Source organism: Euprymna scolopes, chromosome 3 (assembly GCF_053919585.1).
Source record: "Euprymna scolopes isolate OS-2025 chromosome 3, ASM5391958v1, whole genome shotgun sequence".
NCBI lineage: Eukaryota > Metazoa > Mollusca > Cephalopoda > Sepiida > Sepiolidae > Euprymna > Euprymna scolopes.
Genome location: NC_136484.1, coordinates 25626980 through 25647065, shown reverse-complemented (window position 1 = coordinate 25647065; position 20086 = coordinate 25626980). Strand labels below are relative to the sequence as shown.

The following is a 20086-nucleotide window of genomic DNA, read 5'->3' as shown; positions in this document are numbered from 1 at the left end:
GTAAGATATGATTTTAATATGATTAAAACATTTGTTTAAATAAATCTGGCATTATGTTACAAAATAAGAAACATTTGATTCCTATGTAAGCTAAAATTGTGAGAAAAGAAATTGATATTTAGTCAGATACTGTTGCTCATAATAACAGAACTTGGTAGATGCAACTAGGACTTAATCGTGTTTGAATTGGATAATTATGCTGCTAATCTATCTTTTAAGATAATTATTTTAATTATATTCAAGTTAAGTAATTGATTGTTGCTTCTTTAGCCATTGCAGCATACTGGACAATCATAGCTGAATAAATCATTCACCTCCTAAGATTGTATTGTCAAATTAACTGATAGTCCTTGAAGGACACAAAACATGTACGTATGAAAACCAGGCAGTCAATAATGTAAAGAATGATTCTAACTTTATTGAAATATTAATGATCAGATAAGCTTTGGAATTAAATGATTACGTTGGCCATTTTGATGATGCTCTTATGCTATGTAGCATTCGGTTTAATGAATGCTAAAATGAACTCCTTATTGTAACCAATTTATTAAATATGAACTGATACTTCACCAAAAGCTGATGATAGTGGCGCGATGATTTTCATAATTTTATCAATGTCATTATTGCATAAATAAAAGCAGTAGAACTCTTGTCCTGTCATGCTGCAGAGGTTTCTAGGGAATAGAAAATTCACAAATGGTCCCCAGTTGCATGCATAATATGCTCAGGCTAGATAATTTAGACAGTTTTTGCATATTTTGGCATGAAAGTATCACCGCCCTACCACATGCAATGTCTAGTATTCTCAAAAATACCGAAATTGTTTTTAAATAGTATGAATTTTTTTTTTTTTTTTTTTTGAAAGAAACAAAAATACAATAAGGTAAAATCAGTTTAACTGAACCAATGTTTAAGTTCACCTTTGAGGGTGGGATAATTTGTTATAAGCTTTTCAATAAATAAAATAAAAAAAAAAATTTTTACTGTACAGCAGAACCCCATCATACAGCATTAAAAATTAGTAACAAAATACAGTACAGTATATAATACACATGTATATAATCAAATAATATTATAAATAACACAAGGTGGGGCAAATACCATAACCATGAGCCGGAAAAACATTCTACATCGTAATCTAAAAAAAACTGGACCCTAGGGTCACCGTATCCCAGGTTCTACTGTAATTTTATTTTTTTAATATTTTCTGATCACTTTTAAAGAAAAATCTATATATCTATAAAAGTGGAAGTGTCTGTCTGTGTGTACATTTCCCTACACAATAACTGTAAATTTTCAGTCTACAGACTCAAAGTTTGATATACAGGATATTGAGATTTGGGAAAATCTTTGTAATCCATTTTCGGCCAGAAATTTGGCTGTTAAGGGGTCAAAGTTCAACGATTTGACCTTTGAGAACTCTATCAAACTCCTCCGCCAATTTTGGGTATAAACAATTGAAATTTTAGATATAGGTTCCTTGGACATGGATCTAACTTAATAACTTGATTTGAGCCCAAAACAATAAATGTTAAGGGGTCATAATAGAGGTCAAAGTTTTAAAAAATTTGACCTCTGCAGTCTCTACCAAATTACTCAGACAATTTCTGGTCTAAACATTTGAAATTTTATATAAAGGGTATTCAGAGACAGGGCAAGCTTTTTAATCGGTTTGGGTTAAAAATTTGAGCTACCAATATATATATATGACTGTATGTTGGCATGTCTGCCTAAAACTTTCGATAGAGGCGACGGATTTTCACAAGATCAGTATAGGCTGTTAAGGGGTCAGCCCTTCAGATGACAAATACCGAAAAATTGGATAAAAACATTTATTTCTTCACCCTCAACTGGGCACTTTTCTACAGGGAGGGGTCTCTTTTTTCACTGATATTTTCGAAAGTCATCCCCTATTTTCGATTGTCTAGCCTTAATTTAAACCTATATCACTTTCGGTTTGGTTGTGGTCGTAACTGCAAAGACGTCACATTCCCCCCCCCCCCTGTTCTTTCCTCCTTTGCGGTATGGGTTCGAGCTTGCCTTCCTACTACCACCTTTTTTTTTTTCTTTGCTCAACACACACCTCCAAACACTCGGGCAACGCCAGGCACCCATGCTAGCATAAAATATTTTAAGAATATTCTACTGTCAGTATTTCTATTTATTAATGTTTTTATTTAAAATAACTTAGGTTTACTGAAATGCTTACAAGAAAATTGTTTTTTTTACATTCAATCATATTTTATTTAATTGTACAATTTTAAAATAAAATTATTTGAATCTCACGTTTGCATACCTATGTCATTAAGACATTTTCTTTTAATTTAAATGATTAAAAACAAATAAAAACATAAATAATAATGTTATTTACCACTTCCACAGTAACAGTTTCTGGAGTTCTGGTTGTAAATACGAAGCCTAATTTCTTGGCACCTCGGACTAAAGCTCCCTCATCTGCAAAATACAAGTGAAATATAATTTACAAGCTAATTTAATAAATAAAATAAAAACAATGAAAAACAGATTGTTAAAAGAAAATGCGTTACAATCAGACAAAAAAATTGTGAGCAGATAGTTGAGTTAAGATAGCTAAATGCAATAAGACAATTGTGTTAACTTATCAAATGTTTTTTCAGCATGCCGCAGAAGACAGTTTATCATGTCTTAACTGTCTCCAAGATCCTCTGTCTCATTAATTTGTTTAGCTGTATAGCAATATTTATTATTATATATATATATATATATATATATATATATATATGATTAAAGAAAGTTGAAAGGTTCTACATATAGAAACTAGCAATAGAGACTGGCAAATCAAATGGATCTACGTTTTGCTAGCAACGAATCAGAAACAGGACTTGCTTGATAAAAATATTGGATATTTTATAATTCCCGCACATAATCTTTTGTGTACACATGAAAAAGATCTTTGCTTTTTACCTGCAAAATTTTAAAGTACAAAGCTTGTACAAATCACCTACCCACCAAAAAATCTTTTCATTTCCAGGACTTGTACAGATTAGCTACTCATAGGAAATTCTTCAGAAATTAAACATGGCTTACAATTCAAAAAACTGACTGATTATTTTGGGAATCTAAAAGCATTATCACATTATTTTTTCAGTTGGCTGTCTCTTTATTGCACTCTTCCACCATACCTTCTAGACATACCTTACTAATAGTGACTGTCCATCTTTAAGCGTTTCATTTAACTAAAGTATATGATGTGACTTTTGTCGTCCTAATGGGAAGGTTACTAATTCTAGTGTCATCTGTTAGGTTCATTCCACGTATTGATCTGATTATATTATTTTGGAAGACTGGGTTTTTTCATTGTTTTGTAAGTCCATTAAGCTGGTTTTGTTGAAAGTTCCCCATGTCAATTTCCTAAGTAGTTAAATGCATCAACTTACGAGATTGGTGGTCTCAGTTTATACCAGTTAACATTAAAAGAGATATAAAATTGTTTCACTGTTTCTATTAAACTGAGAAACAAAGAAGATTAAAAAGAAAAAAATAGACGTTTTAAATGATACAGTGTGAAGGGAGCCTCCAAATTGGTTCAAATTATATATATATATATATATATATATATATTTAAAAGGGAGTCACAACTTAACAAGGTCTGAAAGCCACTCAAAGATTAGAGTTAGGGAGAGGAAGATGGTCACTGAGACAACAACGTAGTGATCGTTAGTGGTGGAAATTGGTTAGAATTTGATTATTTACGAGGACGGCTCAATATGTTTACATTGGACTTTAAAACGACCACATTGTACTTATCTGGGAAGCAGACACATGGTATAGAGTTCTATAGGAGGGCAGTTCAAGGAAAAAAGTTTTATTTATTGAATTTGTATTTAGATATAGATACAGAAAATTTATGCACACATGAACTTACATTTGTGTGCGTTAATGAAGAACACATTGTCTGAAATTTCTATATGCATAAAATTGTGTAACTACTTCTCGTGTTTGTATTTCCCACCTCTTCATAACATACCTTATCATTGGTTTTCTTATTTAATGTTGATTATCTACTGATTAAAGAATTCTATTGAAAAAATAATTTGATTACAAAATTGAATCCACCATAATGCACTTCGGTGAACAAGTAAACAAGTCAGCTATATTAATTTTCTGCTAATAGTTAAAAAAAAAATTACTTTCTGACCTTTCAAATTACAGTAGAACCCCGGAATACGGCATTAAAAAATTACTAACAAAATACAGTACAGTATATAATACACATGTATATAATAAAATAACATTATAAATAACATCATAAGGTGAGGCAAATATCGAAAATACATTATGTTCTAAAAAAAATGTATCCTGCGGCCACCGTATCCCAGGGTTCTACTGCATTGTTTTTATTATTTGATACTAATAAATTATCTATTGAAATGCTATAGTAGAAAATACTAAAAGAAACTAAAAGAATTCTATTTAAAAAATAATTTAGTTACAAAATGAAGTCCACCATAATGCATTTTGGTTTATTTGCAAACAAGTCAGTTATTTTACTCTTTTGCTAATAGTTGGGGAAAAAAAAGAAACAATTATTCCATGACCCTTTGAAATTAGAAAAGAATATGGATTGAATGAGATAGGTGAAAAACATAGTAGCAGAATACCCAGCGTTGCCCGGGATCAAATGAGATAGCGGGAAGATATATACTAGCAGAATACATGGCGTCACCAGAGATTGGATAAGATAGGTGAAACTTATATACTATGAGAATACTCAGAATTGATTGGTGTGTTTGTAATGAAATAATAAGCCCAGATCAAAGTTATTTTAGTAATGAAGGAGCGATAATGTGGGTTTAAATTATGAAAAATGATTGTCGAAATTAATAACATATCCAAGAATTGTGATAAATGATAAAATGTGAGTTAATTGATTCGTGTGTTTGTAATGAAATAATCAGACCAGGCAACATATCAAAGTTATTATTTTAGTAAAGGGGGGGGAGGCAATACAGTTTTAACAAAAGGCCTAGAATAATATGATGGGGGTCTTCATTAATGCTGAACGCCCACAAAATGCCCAGCAGCAATATGTTCCATATGATAGATGCCACTGTAGAGTTTCTCCAGGTCCCGCTAGCGGGACCTGTGGAAATTCTACAGCGGTGGGCCAAACTCTCTTCCTGATTTACATTAATGATCTCCCAAATCACATCCTTACATCATTCGTAGACATTTATGCTAATGGACACTATCATCTATGGTGGCACATCTAAGTCTGTAAACGACCTTTGATCTTGAGCATGTGGTACGATGGAGAAAGAAGCGGACGATTACTTTTAATGCATCTAAAACCAAGCTTTTATCTTTACATCATCAACGCTCTGATCCCCATCTGGCATCAATTGAAATGAATGGCTTTCGTCTGGGGGAGGCCTCATGTTTTGACAAGCTTCTGGACTTGACCTTTACTCCTGATCTGAAATAAAACAAACAAATCCGTTGCCAAGGCCGCTGGAAAAATGGTGGGATCCTTCTACCGATCCAATAGATATCTCACTGCTGATGCAATTCTCTATCTATATAAGATCCAGGTACGTCCAAGGATGGAGTACTGTTGCCACATCTGGGCAGGAGCTGCTAGAAAGAACTTATCCTGTCTTGATAGAGTGCAAAATAGACTTTGTAGCCCTGTGGGCAATGTCCTTTTCTCTTCCCTGCAACTTCTTTCTCACAGAAGAGATCTTGTGAGTTTGTCTTTGCTTTATTGTTATTTTCATGGCAAGTGTTCAACTGAGCTTCAATCTATGGTCCTCCCTCACCAAACTTTCACAAGAAACACTCTAGCTGAAAACACTGACTAGACTGACTGACTACAATATGGTTGTCTTCAAGTCCAACGTAAACAAGTTCTTGATGAGCCGTTCCACTTAAGTTAACAAATTTACCGAACTTCCATTACTAATGATTACCATACTGTCCAATTGATTACTGTACACTCTTTAACCCTTATCCTCGAGCGGCCTCTGGACCTTGATAAGTGGTGATGCCTATGTAAAAAAAAATAAATAAATAAATAAAAATGTTGGAACCCCCCACCCTCCCAAAAAAACGTAATTTCTGGCTTTAAAATGCTTAGCAAATTCTTATGTATTAAAAATAATCCAAACCTTTTGAAGCTATTTACATCCAATAATTTTATAAATAGAAATTAAAACATTGTAAGAAACTTTCAAATCACTTAAAAAAAAAAAAAAGGAGTAAAGGGACTGTACATGAAAAAGAAAAGTAAAAAAAAAAAATTTTTTTAAATTAACACGCACACACATTCGTACAGAAAAGCATGCAGAGAATAAATAAGAAAACACTTTTCATTTTCCTCTAGTCACTGAACAAATAACCATTAAAATAAATTTTATAAAAAACAGAAAATAAAATTTAATTACCAGGAGATGCTGCCTGGTAAATGATATTACTATCATCCCCATTTGTTTCTGGTACAACTGTGTGACAAACAGCCATAAGTGTAAGGAATTCTCGTATTTTTGAAGAAGTTTCCTGTAAAAAAAAAAATTTAAAAAAAGCATAATTGGTTTATCAAATTATAAATTTGATTTTTAATGAATATAACAAAAGATTTGAGAAATTTGACAAAAAACAGATATTACATAATAACATGACTTGCCTATTAATTTTTGAAATCGAAAATAAATGATTTAATAAGAACAATACACTTAATAGTAAAAAACATATTTACATGTCTGCGTAAATTTTCCAGCAATATTGGATCATTAAATTCTTCATCTTCAGTCGTGGTGCTATAAAATATGAAAAACAAAAAAGGAAAGTCATTTTTCTGACTCAACTTCTTATTTTAAAGTGTTCCAACATTCAATACCATAAGCTGGGGTGACTGTCCACTCAGGGCGACTTTGAGTCATTAAAAAAATATAAAAATAATAATGCATAAATATATGATCTCTGCATCTAAAACATAATTTCCAGGTCGTATACGATTACATAATTTTACAGACACATTGTAATGCAGTAGCAAACATTTACTGCAGAGTTATTTATGCATTTTTATTTTTATTAATGACAACAGAATATTCTTTTCATCGTTTTGACTCTCGAGTATATATCAGTTCATATTTTATGTTTTTATATAGAGTGATGTCGTTCTCAGTTGATTAACTGAATCTAACTGTGTCGGATATATACTCGAGAGTCAAAACAATGAAAAGAATATGCTGTTGTCACAGCCCTAGTAATAATTGAAATTGAATTAAAAAAAAAAAACTCAAGATTCCTAACATTCTTATGAATTCAATACCTTCTTCAATGCTGCAGTCCTTGTTAAAATTATTACTTTTATGCTAAATTAACACAAGCATTTCATAATCATTATAAAAGTATCAAATATTGTTTCTCTGGCAAATTTCATAACAGGGAGATCTTCCTGAAATTCTGTACAAAAGTCAATTCTAATTGATTAAGAAAATAGTAGTAATATTTTTGGGATGAGAAATTTTCAGACTGGTTTCTTCGTTTTGGTTATTGTAATCAAAGTTTCAGACATTTTGCACTCTTGCTTTCTTCAAGTACCTTGAATTGAATCTTAAACCAGGATTGTGAAGTTGGAATGTAGCATTCCAACAGATGAGATTCTTTTTCTTTTTTTTTTTTTTTTTTTTACATGGGAGTAACGACTTATCAAGGTCTGAAGGCCACTTGAGAATAAGGGTTAATGGGTGTATGGTAGTCCCTAACAGCGTATTAATAGTTAGTAGTGAAAGTGGAATAGAAATGGGCTATTTAGGAGGATGGGGGGGGGGGGCTTAACAAAAACTTGTTTACATAGGACTTGAAGATGACCATATTGTAGTCAGCTGGAAAGCAGGCCAGCGGAACAGTTCTACAGGCGAGAAGTTCTAGGAAAGAAACTTTGTTCGTGGAATTTGTGTTTAGATTTAGGCACAAATAGAGAGTAGAAGAAATCGTATATAGTAGTTATAGCTAGACGAATGTTTTTGTGAAAGTTTGACAAGGGGAGGGGGGGATAGGCTGAAGCTCAGACAATCACTTGCCATGAAAATTATGATAGAGCAGAGACAAGCTCGCAACGTCTCTTGTGTGGGAAAGAGATTGCAGGTCATCATCTACTAGATGCATTTATTTTAAACAGAGTGTAGGGGTAGTTCTAATCTCAATGTTCGGAAATCATCCCAGACAGCCATTGAGTATCGGCACACTGATGGAGATAGAAATATTTACAGACTAGACTCCTTGCATTCCTTATTGTAAAGTCTTTCAACATTCACACTCTGTTCATTCCTCATAGTTTAAAAATCTTACTTTGCACTAAACTCCTAGCATTCTTACAAGTCTGACTCCAAAACCTGGCTCTGCATCTTTCTTTGAACTCAACCATTTATTACAGTCCAAGTTATATATTGTGTTCACATCCTAGTCTAAAAGATTTCCCAGTGACATTCTTTTACTTAATTTGTTAAATCTTAGAATCTCAAAATAGTCTGCACACTTTCATTAATAGACACATAGCTGAAGTGATTAGGACATGTGTTAAAGTGGGCAGACTAATTCCAAGTTCAACATAAAATACTTGATTTCAATTGAAGAATGAAGAGAAAGATGTCTAAAACATAAAATAAAGACAAGGAAACAAGGGTGAAAATCGTAAACAGTACATGTATATCACTGCCACATTTTTGGAGTTCTGTATTGGCTAACTATCGTGATGTTCCTAAGTTTTATGTATTCCCTAATTAGCTTAGTAGCCTCTATTGCAAATGGTTTTATGACCATGGCTTAATAAAGGAAAATAATTATTTTTTAATTTAAAAATAAATTAAATTAAATCAAACAGAAGAGAAATGAAAAAGGATGACGGATATTTCACAAATTGAACTTTGTTTAAATTTAGACACATGATTCTCAACCTGTGTAGTTACACAATACTGACCACGGAAACTGACCTCTTATGGTCAACAGCAAAACATAAAATCTATTTCAATACTACACTTCATCTTTTCATCTTCAGTCAATGAATAAAAAATCCTTCTAGACCAAAATACTTTTTATTTTTGTTACAATCTAGGATGCTCCTTGGAGGAGAACTGGATTTTGCCCACATTAAAAACTGACCTTATGCCTAAGTTTGCTCTTGTGAGGCGGCAACTAAATAGAAACCACTGAAGTGTTAATTAGAACAACTATATTTAGGATTGTTATGGAAATATTCCAATCTCAAACAATCAAAATTTTACCAAGCTCAAAATAATCATAAGCTATTTAACCTTTTCAAAATTAAACTGTATAAGGGGCATTCCAAAAGTAAAGGCTCCTATTTTTTATTCTGACGATTGAATCAGAGGAGATTGTATTTTTATGATGATTGAACATGCATTCATGACCTGAATCTCTGTTGCAGATATTGATGGTACAAGACTTTGAGAAAGCAACCCCTGTCATGGACATGAATTAGAAGCAGAAATTCATAATTGAATTCCTCCATGTAAAACAAATTGAACCAATCAACATTCTCTGGCACCTGTTGAATGTTTATGAAGCCAATGCAGTTAATGTCAGCACAGTTAGGAGATGGGTTTGTTGATTTCAGAGTGGCGACAGAGAGACAAGAGACAAAGTGCACTCCAAACTTTTATGATGAAGGCATCAAAAGAGGCTGGCAAAAGTGTATTAAGAAGGGTGGTGACCATCTAGACAAATAAATTCTGGAGTACAAAACGTTGCTCGTTTTAATGGCACTACTCCCGTCTTGGTAGCTCTTCAACTTTTTTTTTTTTTGTTTTTGTTAAAGCAGGATACATTACTTTTGTAATGACCCTTGTATTATTAAGAGTTCTTTTTTTTCATTAGTTCTTTTTAATTAACATTTTACCCCCAAACCAGACACAGGGCCACTTATTCGTGAGAGGCTACTATTTGGGACCAGATTTGCAGTGATACTATTTATGGTGTTGGGCAGCAAGATGTCTGTTCATATTACACTTGAATTTCTGCATGTCAGTACAGTCAGGGAAACAGCAGTTCAAGGGAAAAAGCTATTCGAGTAGAAGGCTTTACAGCATCTAGGGATCTCTACAGTGTAGGGGTGGGATTTTGCTGCTCGTCAGGTTTGTCGAGGATATTGTTGTCAATGGGGTACTAGTGGTCAGAGTTCATCAGAGCACTTGCCATTGAAATATTTGTAAAATGGACACAAGGGTGCCATGTTTCGGCAATGGGACAGAAGTTGGAGTTTAGTTGTTAGTTCAAAAAAATTGTTGGCGATTCTTTTTTGAACTCTGTCCAGGAATGAGAGATTAGTGGCAGATGTTCCAGCCCAGCTTTGGCAACAATACTCCATGCATGGGCAAACTGTGGCCTTGTAGAGATACAAGATACTCTCAGGTGTAAGTAGCCTTTTAGCATGGTAGAGAGAGCCCACCTTCCTCACAGCAGCTTTAGCAATTGCCTCAATGTATTTATTCCAATTCATGTTGTCTGTGAATGTTAATCCTAGGAGCTTGAGGGAAGTACTTTCAAGCAGTGTATCATTAGCCATGGCAATCAGTGGTTGAGAAGGTTTCTTTTAATTATTAAAGGAAACAAGCTTATTCTTGGCAGTTACCAACCAGTTACAATCTTATTCCACTACAGACTAGAGGTCTTCTTAAAGAGTCTTAGCAATTTCCTTAGATATGTGTTCATTCATTTTACTCTCGTGTCTGTTATAGAGTGTGGTTCTATCAGCAAATATCCCCATCTTAGAAAAACTTTTATTAGGGAGGTCATTTATGAATATCAGGAATAATAAAGGTTCAAGCATTGACTCCTATCGCACACTTGCATTTATATCATGTTTTGATGTATGACCATCCTGGATTTTTCTCTTTTCTAAGAAGGATTTGATTATGTCAAGAATATGTTCAGCAATACCACAGGATTTGATTTTCATGAGAACACCACTGTGCCAAACCTTGTCAGATGCCTTCGATATGCTTAGGGCTACTGACCTAGCTTTCCTTGCCTTATCCAGTGCTTGGTGTATATGTCTGGTGATTAGTTAGAATATTTGCAGTAGAACGGACTTGTCTAAAGCCATATTGTGGGAAGTATTTTCACAAGTGGAGAGTATTTTCACATAAGGGTGCTAATTCATGAAAATGTCTGAAAGAAATTGGGTGAGTAGGTAGATGTGTGGGTTAAGGACCGATGTAGAATTATTCTCAATAAGTATGAATACATTTAAAAACGATAAAGATACTGATGAAGATTATGATAATAAAAATACAATATCTAAATAAAAAGATAATTTTTATTCTCATGAATAGAAATGTATTTCTGCTCATATCTTTAATTTAAACAGTTATAAAATTTCACATTTTTTGATGATAAACATTGAAGTAATGTCATTGATAATTCAAGTAAATAATTAAAATTATGTTATATGTCAATATTTGTGAATAACAAGAACTGAAAACCACTCACCCATATATAATTCCTGCAACAGAACATCTCTTGAATTCCATAATATTCCGAGTTAATGTGCCGGTTTTATCAGTGAAAATATATTTGACCTGCATGAAAATAAATAAAAATAATTATGCAGAAGACAAACAAAAACAAAATCTCAGTTTAATTTTTTGGGACAAAAACAATTTAGCTCAATGACAAATTTATAACAATTCTAAAAGTGTAAGCCAGGTTTAGTTCCAGAACAGTTTCCGATGGTTTGTTGTTTTACACAAGTCCTGGAGGTGACTGGTTCACAGTAGACACTTCTTGAGTTGGAATCCACAAAGCAAAAGATTCTTCCCATGTTGACACGAACAAAACATATGCGAAATTGCTACAGAAAGGTTTGATATTTATGGAGCAATTTTGGTTTCTGATTGGTTGGTAGCAGAATGTGAATTTATTCGATTTGTTAGTTCCTAGCAGCATCGTTTATAAATAGAATCTCCCGACTGTGCAGGATCATGCCCCATTATAATAAGAAAATATTGCAACAACAATGTAGATCAATAAAACACTTAAAATATAATTTAAACTCATTTTTAGCTTTACCTAGCCAAGATTGAACCTACAACCATCACATTGATAGTTAGTAGTTCTACTCATAGGACCAGTGCTCGCAAATGACCTCAACAAATGTTCATTTCAATAAACACTCGTCCACCATTTTTTTAGAGTGCTCGAGCTGATTGTTTATTTACAACAAACAAACAGCGAGCCTCGCTTTATAGCTATTTTAAGTAGAGGGTGAGATAAGTTTACGACAGTGCTCTAACCGAAGGGGGTGGGCTTAAATACACACACACTTCGTAGAATTCTGTAAATGTTTGCTAATCACAATTCAAATTTATATATATATATATATATATATATATATATATATATATTTGTATATTTTGGCAGCATTTTTTGTTTTATGCATGTTTCGTTGAACATCAAAAATAATTCCTGTTTGTTTCTGTTACAATCCGTTTTTTCTATTAGGCGGGTTACTGTTCAAATGTTTTGTTTAAATGTAAGAAGAAATTAAAATACTTTTAAACGATTTTAATAAACTTTCTCAATAAATTCACTAAACATTTTTTTTTAATTCATCAAGTGCCTGAAGACAACTCACGAGCATTGAAAATTTCTTTTTACACTCATACAGAATGTTCAAACATTGGCCCACCAAATGGAAAAGACAGATCATAAGAGAAACAAATGGAAAGTATCCCTGCTGTTTAATGAAATCTGCATATATATATATATATATATATATATATATATATATATGTTTTTTTATGTAAAATTCTGGAAATGTTTGCAAACTATGATTCAAATTTTGACCACCAACAATGGGTAAGATTAATATCTTGACTCTTACATAACTTTAGATATGAAAATGAAAACAATATTAATTTTTACAATAAGAATTATGTATATAAATGAATACATTTAAAAGGCTGAACTGAATATATAGTACAAACGAATTGCAGCTAGTTTAATGCCTCATGTCAATAACTATTTTTTAAAGCAGTTCATAATAAATTAATGTTTGGTCTTTTTATACATATTAGTGGCCTGGCAAGGCTACAGGGGAGACAACCAAGCAAAAAAAATCTGAAGCAAAATTCATCCCAAAGCAGCAAAACTAAAGCTGGTTTGCCAGGACACTATATATACATAAATGTATGCTAATTTTGGCATATTTTATCAGTTTGAAAATATACGTTCTTTTTAACCAATTCTCATAAAATTTTAACCATAGAATAGTATTATAATCTTCTAAAAGCCTGCAAATTTTCATGTTGTTTCGGTTCATAGAACCAAACATATGAGCATTTCAATATTCAATTTGGCAAGGAGTATGGATATATCCAGATATATACCACTTTTTGGGACAATTTTATAAGTTCGAAATCTCAGCAACTACTGATCAGAATTTAACAAATGAAGGCTTGTTGGAAAGCTAATGACCTGAATTGGGTAGTTAGCTATGTAACATTTGCTCTTAAGGTTGCACATTACTGTTCCAAGAAGGAGTTTGACTGTTATTTTCATTTTCAGCACTCTCAAAAACCTATAATATTGATAATTTTAAAGGATTTTTCGTGGGTGGAAAGATACTGCACCTTTACCAATACTTCAATCATAGTCATTTGTTTTCCTAGCTTTGCATATGAATTACAAAATATTTGATATTTCTCCAAAACCTCTGGCCTTGATGGAGGGGAGACAAAAACTTGTTATGGTTTCAAATGATCTGAAATAACAGCAAGAGGAAACTTGATTCCAAATATTTCTCGTATGTTATATTTCCTCTTTTTGGTTTTCATACATAAAGTAAATTTCACACTGTATAAGGCTTATTGAACTATAGATTAGAGTTCAGTTGAGCATTTACCATAAAAATAATAGAGCAGGGACAAACTCATAATGTACCTTCTGTGAGAAAAAGGAAGCAAGAAAGGTGGTCACCTAAATTTTGAACATGATATTGTACCCTATCAAGGCAGAAAAGGATTCTTTTAGGAACTGTGTTAGGAGCTTCACTACAGAAATGGCAGCAACACTACCTTAGATCGTATTTGACTCTTGTACAAGTAGAGTATTGCATCGGAAGTGAGAATTTCTGGAGGCGTAGAATGATGCAACCATTTTTCAAGTGATTTTGGAAATGGATCTGATGTAGGTCTTCTATTTCAGGTCAGGGGTGAAGGTCAGTCTCAGGAGCTTATCAAAGCAGGGTGCTTCCTCAAGATGAGAGACATTCATTTCAGCTAGGCCAAATGGAGTTATGAGCGTTGGTGGTGAAAAGATAGAAATTTGGTTTTGGTTGCATTAAAGATAACTAGCCATTTTTTTTACCCCATTGTACCACATATTACAAGTTGAAGGCGAGAGAATCAGAAAGATCCTGGTCTTTGTTGGCCTTTGAAGTGTTGCTATAGATGGCAGTATCGTCTGCATAAATATTGACAAATGATTGCAGAATATGATTTGAGAGATCATTGATGAAGATCATGAAGAGAGTTGGATCCAAGATGGATTCCTGAAGCATGCCAGCATTAATACTGTGAGTTTCGGATTTCTGCCCATCAATGACTAATTTCACTACCTATCAGAGAAGCCATTGGATTGCAATAGAAATCTCAGATGAAACATGTATACATATATTTAGTCAATAATGTTTGTATTAATAAATAAAAATATACAATAATACAGCTCTACTTGTTATCGAGCACGATTTTATAAGCACCCAAGTTTCATTGGATTAACACCTAGGAAACCACAGCAATGCTATCATATATATATATATATATATATATATATATATATATATATATATATATATGCAATGTTTTTTTGATATTAACACTAATCAAAGTGATTTAATAAAAATAAATCCTAAAATCAGAGGTAATTTAAATTAAACTAATATCGCATTAGTATATGACCTGCGACCTGAAGGTCAGTTTAAATGGATGATGTCAACCTTTTGTTACTTCAGCATTTGCACATCAATTCCTGTGTTGGACCTTTGATATAAAATACAATTCAATGGAAATAGAAACAAATTTGCAGTTTTATCTACACAGACAAGTGATGATAACATTTAAGTAATTGCAATAAGATGTAGAATAGAAGTTTACCTTCTGTTCAACTCACCTGACCTAATTCTTCATTCAGATTAGAGGTTCTTGCCATAGCTGGAGTATCTGTTGCTTCATGATACATATCGATATCCTGCAAGAACAAAATTAAATCACATATTTGTGTGTGTGTGTGTATATATATATATATGTCTTGGAAGTTTTTTAACCTTTAAAACTATATATATATTTATTAAAAAAAAAAAAGGTAATTTTTATATATTTTAATCGTTTGTTAGAAAACTATTTTGTCAGCAAGTCATTTAATCACCTACAACTTGCAGCATCAACTTTCTTGAATTCACAATATATATATCTAATATTATTTCAGGGATCATCAGTTGCCTACTATATATAAGAAGAAAAAATGATTTTTTTTTTGTCGGGTTAGGACTGTCCTATAAATATTGGTAAACAAATTTTTTTTCACATCTGAAAAAGGAAAAATCCTCATCAATACAAAACAAATTATAGGTGCTAATGTCATTTAAAAGAAAAAAATAGAAATAATAACCGAATAGGATGAAATTGATAAAAATAAATATGGGATTTATACAAATAAAGGGACATCAGATACATTTAAGAATCCTTTTCTTTTCAACTTTTGTCTCATCATTTTTGTTTGTTTTTAATTAAAATGAAGCTGACTAGTGGCTTTACACGGAATTGTACATTTGGTAAATGCACACTTAATCACATGGATTTAAAATCAAATTTGAGAAAAAGAATCCTACACAAATTGGCCTACAAAGATGTAGATTCCATGAACATGTGTTTCAAAGCATTAAAAGAAGTAATCGTGGTCTCATATAGACTCCTCATCAGAATTGAAATTTTCAAAGAGACAAACTAAATGGATGCAACAATTGTTATTTTCTAAGCATTGTGACAACTTAAAAACATACATCATTAGTTTTGTATGATTCTTTCTCTTTGAAATTTGATTAAGCCATATTTTAAATTCATATAATTACTTAATAGCCCTATTTTATGGAACGGATAAGTTATTGAACTTAATCTATTTGCAGATTCAGATTAATTCACATGGGTAACTCTAAGCTGATTTTGAATTAAGTTGTTCAATTTTTTTTTATTTTTTATTACATTTTCACCCCAAACAAGGTACATTACCACTTTGGTGTAGGGGGCTACTATCAGGGGCAGCAACATGTCGGTTCACGTTACACTTGAACTTCTGCATGTCAGTACAGTTAGGGAAGCAGGGACCTGGAATAGAATTCCAGAGTCTAGCGGGTGGGATTTAGCTGCCTGTCGCGTTTGTCGAGGGTGTCTACATTGTGGAGGCACAAGTGTCTGCAGTTTGTCAGAGCATTCATCATTAAAATACTTGTAGAACAGGCAGAGGGATGCAACGTTTCGTCGATGGGACATAGGCTGAAACTTAGATGCCAGTTCAGGGCCTATCAGATTGGCGACTCTTTTGAACCTTGTCTAGGAGCGAGAGACTAGCAGCAGATGCACCAGCCCAAATGTGACAACCATACTCCATACATGGGCGAATAGTGGCCTTATAGAGATACAGGATACTTTCAGGTGTCAGTAGTTTTCTAGCATGGTAGAGAGAGCCCACCTTTTTCACAGCGGCCCTGGCAATGTTTTCAATATAATTGTTCCAACTCATGTTTCCTGTGAACGTTAGGCCAAGCAGTTTGAAAGTGTACTCTCAGAGAGGGAGGCACTGGCCATTGCTATTGGTGGCAGAGAAGGTTTCTTGTAATTATTGAAGGAAACTAGTTTAGTCTTGGCAGCATTGAATGTGACCATCCATTTATGTCCCCATTCCACTACAGATTGGAGGTCATCCTCTAGTGTTTTTGCCATTTCTTTAGTTATGTGTTCATTTGTTTTCCTGTCATGCCTGTTATAGAGTCGTGTCATCAGCATATATACCCATCTCAGAGCCAGTTTTGTCGGGGAGGTCATTAATAAATATTAGGAACAATAGAGACCCAAGGATAGAACCCTGAGGTACTCCCGCATTTATATCACACTGTTTAGATGTACGACCGTCGAGGACAACCTGGATTTTTCTCTTATCTAAGAAGGATTTAATTATGTTAAGTATTCTATCATTGATAGCGTATGATCTAATTTTCCTGAGGAGACCCTCATGCCATACCCTGTCAAAAGCCTTAGATATATCTAGAGCTATCGCTCTGCCCTCCCCTGCTTTGTCCAGTGAATGGTATATACGTTCAGAGATTACAGTGAGGATGTCTGCTGTGGAACGGGCTTGTCTAAATCCATATTGTTTGTCAATCAGAAGTTTAGCATCTGTAAGGTGCCGGACTAGAGCATGGTTAATTATGGTCTCAAATATTTTGACGAAAAATGGGAGGAGGCTAATGGGGCGATAATTTGATGGGTCAGTTCTTTCGCCAGAATTCTTGAATACTGGTACCACAGAAGCAGTTTTCCAACAGCCCGGAAAGCATGATTCATTAAGGCATTTGTTGTAGAGTTTGGAGAGAACGGGAGCTACTTCGGCTGAGCACTTTTTTAATAACACAGCTGGAATGAGATCAGGTCCACATGCTTTTGAAGTGTCAAGGTTTTTTATGATAGCGTGTACCTGAGCAGGGATAATTTTTAGATCGTCTAGCGTGGCGTCTGTCCACAAAGGAAAGTCAGGCAGGGGGTGGTTGGAAGGATCCAGTGTGGAGTTTGAGGCAAACCGGCTGGCAAGCATATTAGCCTTTTCGGTGGCTGAGCAAACAACCTCGTGATTGTTGGTTAGTGAGGGAATTGTTGATTTCCCATTATTTACTACACTGTTGTAGATTTTCCAGAAGTCATGATTTCCTAATTTTTGTGCTTCAATGTGTTTTTTAGTGGTTTCAGTAAATTCTCTCTTAGCTGTCGCTATTTCTTTCTTAACGTTACTTCTAGCTTCTATATACTTCTGTTTGTTTGAACTGGACTTATGTCAGTTAAATCTGTGGTATGCATGCTGCCTTTGAGCAATGGTAGTTGCGTAAGTCAAAGTAAACCATTGGGGAGAATTACCTGTATAATTCATAAACCTATATGAAATTATATTTTTTATAAATTTGACATGTCCTTTTATTTTTCATTCATTCACCATACAAGAGCTGTAGAGCATTATATATATATATATATATATATATATATATATATATATATATATATATATATTCAAATTACAGTTTTGGGGGGTTTTTTTTAATCTCATTTTCGTTCTTCACAACAAGAAATTAAGTTATTTTTACAGATGGAGAATGAAAAGCAGTAAATCGTAATCATGTTGACACACTGGTTAATGTTAGATCACCAAAGTCAAGCAATATTAAGCCTGGTTAGTATCAGATGGGTGACTATTTGAGAATACGTGATGCTAACTCAACTGAGATATACATGCAGCTGGGGATCACATGAATTTGATGTTCCTTAAACATTTCCTCTTCAGTGGAAGTCAGATGCCCACTAAGAGTGAATACCAAGCCAGGTAATAGCAAAATAGTTGATTTACAGACAGAATAACTCTTATTTTGTTTGACACTAATATTTATGATATAAAAAAACTTACCCAGTTGATAAAAATAGCTTGAATAAATTTGACCACTTCAAGAGTCACTTGAAGACTTATGGGTATCAAATTATTATATAAAATGATGAAGGTCAAAAGATTATAGCCAAAATTGCTTGGAGCCATTTCTGGGAAGAAAAAGAGAAAAAAAGAAAAGCGTATTAGTTTTAAAAAAATGTTTTACATTTTTATAAAAAATATATAAAAGTTTCCAATTATTTACTTATTTGAAAAAAGGTTAATTTTTCAATCTATAAAGTTATAAAATTCTAATAACCTTTGCAAATTTAGTGTGAAAAGGACATTTCATTGCTTAGTACAATTGTTTTTAGAATCATAATTGCCATCCTCTGCTTATTTAAAAAAAAAAAAAAAATCTTTTAGAGGGATTCATTGTGATTTTTAGGTATAGTTGTAATAACACCTATCAGAAATTTTTCTTAGATTCATTACAAAAAAAAAAAAAAATTGATAAAATTAATATTATGAACAATTTTTTCAGGATTGATAATAAAACTGAAACTCGATTTATCACATTCAATTGTTTATTTTCATAATTATTAAAATGGATGTAATTTTTACAAATTCTTTAGACTTTTCTACAGTAACAAATAAAATAAATCAAAAAATTTTCAATAAATAAATAAAAACATAAAATAACTTTTATTACAACTAAAATGTCTAACAATGTGGGTTATTGCAATAATGGTCTTCTACGCATGCTCATATTCGACATATTCATGTGCATTATTCAATGGATACTCCATCACCTCAATAGCACACATGGATACCCCAGGCATGAGACAGTGTGGAAGACCAAGTAAAACCTGGTCCAAGTTTATACAATATGACATGACCACATGTAATGTTTCGTATCACTCCTTCCTATCGGACCACATGGAAAGAATCGAGAGCTGGCATGAAACATTATCTGGTGTTACTCACCTTGAAGCACCTCAAACACTCGTCTAGCTGAAACTACTATCAATAATTTCCCCAACTCTATCTGTGCCTAAACCTAAATTCTATGAAAAAAACTTCCTGTCTTAGAACTGCACACCTGTGCAACTCTCTTCTGTTTACCTGGATTCTGCTGACTACAATATGATGGTCTTCAAGTTCTTAATAAGCCGTACCCTTAAGTAATCCAATTTACCAAACTTCCACTACTAACGATTACTGCAATATTGTCCCATTGACTACTGTACTTTTATCCTCGAGTGGCCTCTGGGCCTTTATAAGTGGTAACTCCTATGTTAAAAAAAATAAAATAAAAATAAAACCTGATGATGATGACAGTGAAACTTTAATTTTAATAATCTTGAATTCAACCAAGTTATATTTTTTTTCTAAAATTTTTAAATAT

General features: G+C 33.0%; 1 protein-coding gene across 31 annotated transcripts in view; it reads right to left on the bottom strand.

Moving 5' to 3' along the window:
* The window catches only part of LOC145253848 (phospholipid-transporting ATPase IA-like), a 517619-nt gene that overhangs the window by 142289 nt on the left and 355244 nt on the right, over positions 1-20086 (bottom strand). For all 31 annotated transcript variants that reach the window (XR_013863764.1, XR_013863763.1, XR_013863765.1 and 28 more), the window contains 6 exons: positions 18721-18848; positions 15169-15246; positions 11491-11579; positions 6734-6794; positions 6423-6534; positions 2372-2454 (listed from right to left, as the gene is read on the bottom strand). Coding sequence is in view for 28 of the 31 variants with exons in the window: in XM_080112987.1 (XP_079969113.1) it covers positions 2372-2454; positions 6423-6534; positions 6734-6794; positions 11491-11579; positions 15169-15246; positions 18721-18848 (551 nt within the window). In the remaining 3 variants the exon portion in view is untranslated. The remainder of the gene's footprint in view (positions 1-2371; positions 2455-6422; positions 6535-6733; positions 6795-11490; positions 11580-15168; positions 15247-18720; positions 18849-20086) is intronic.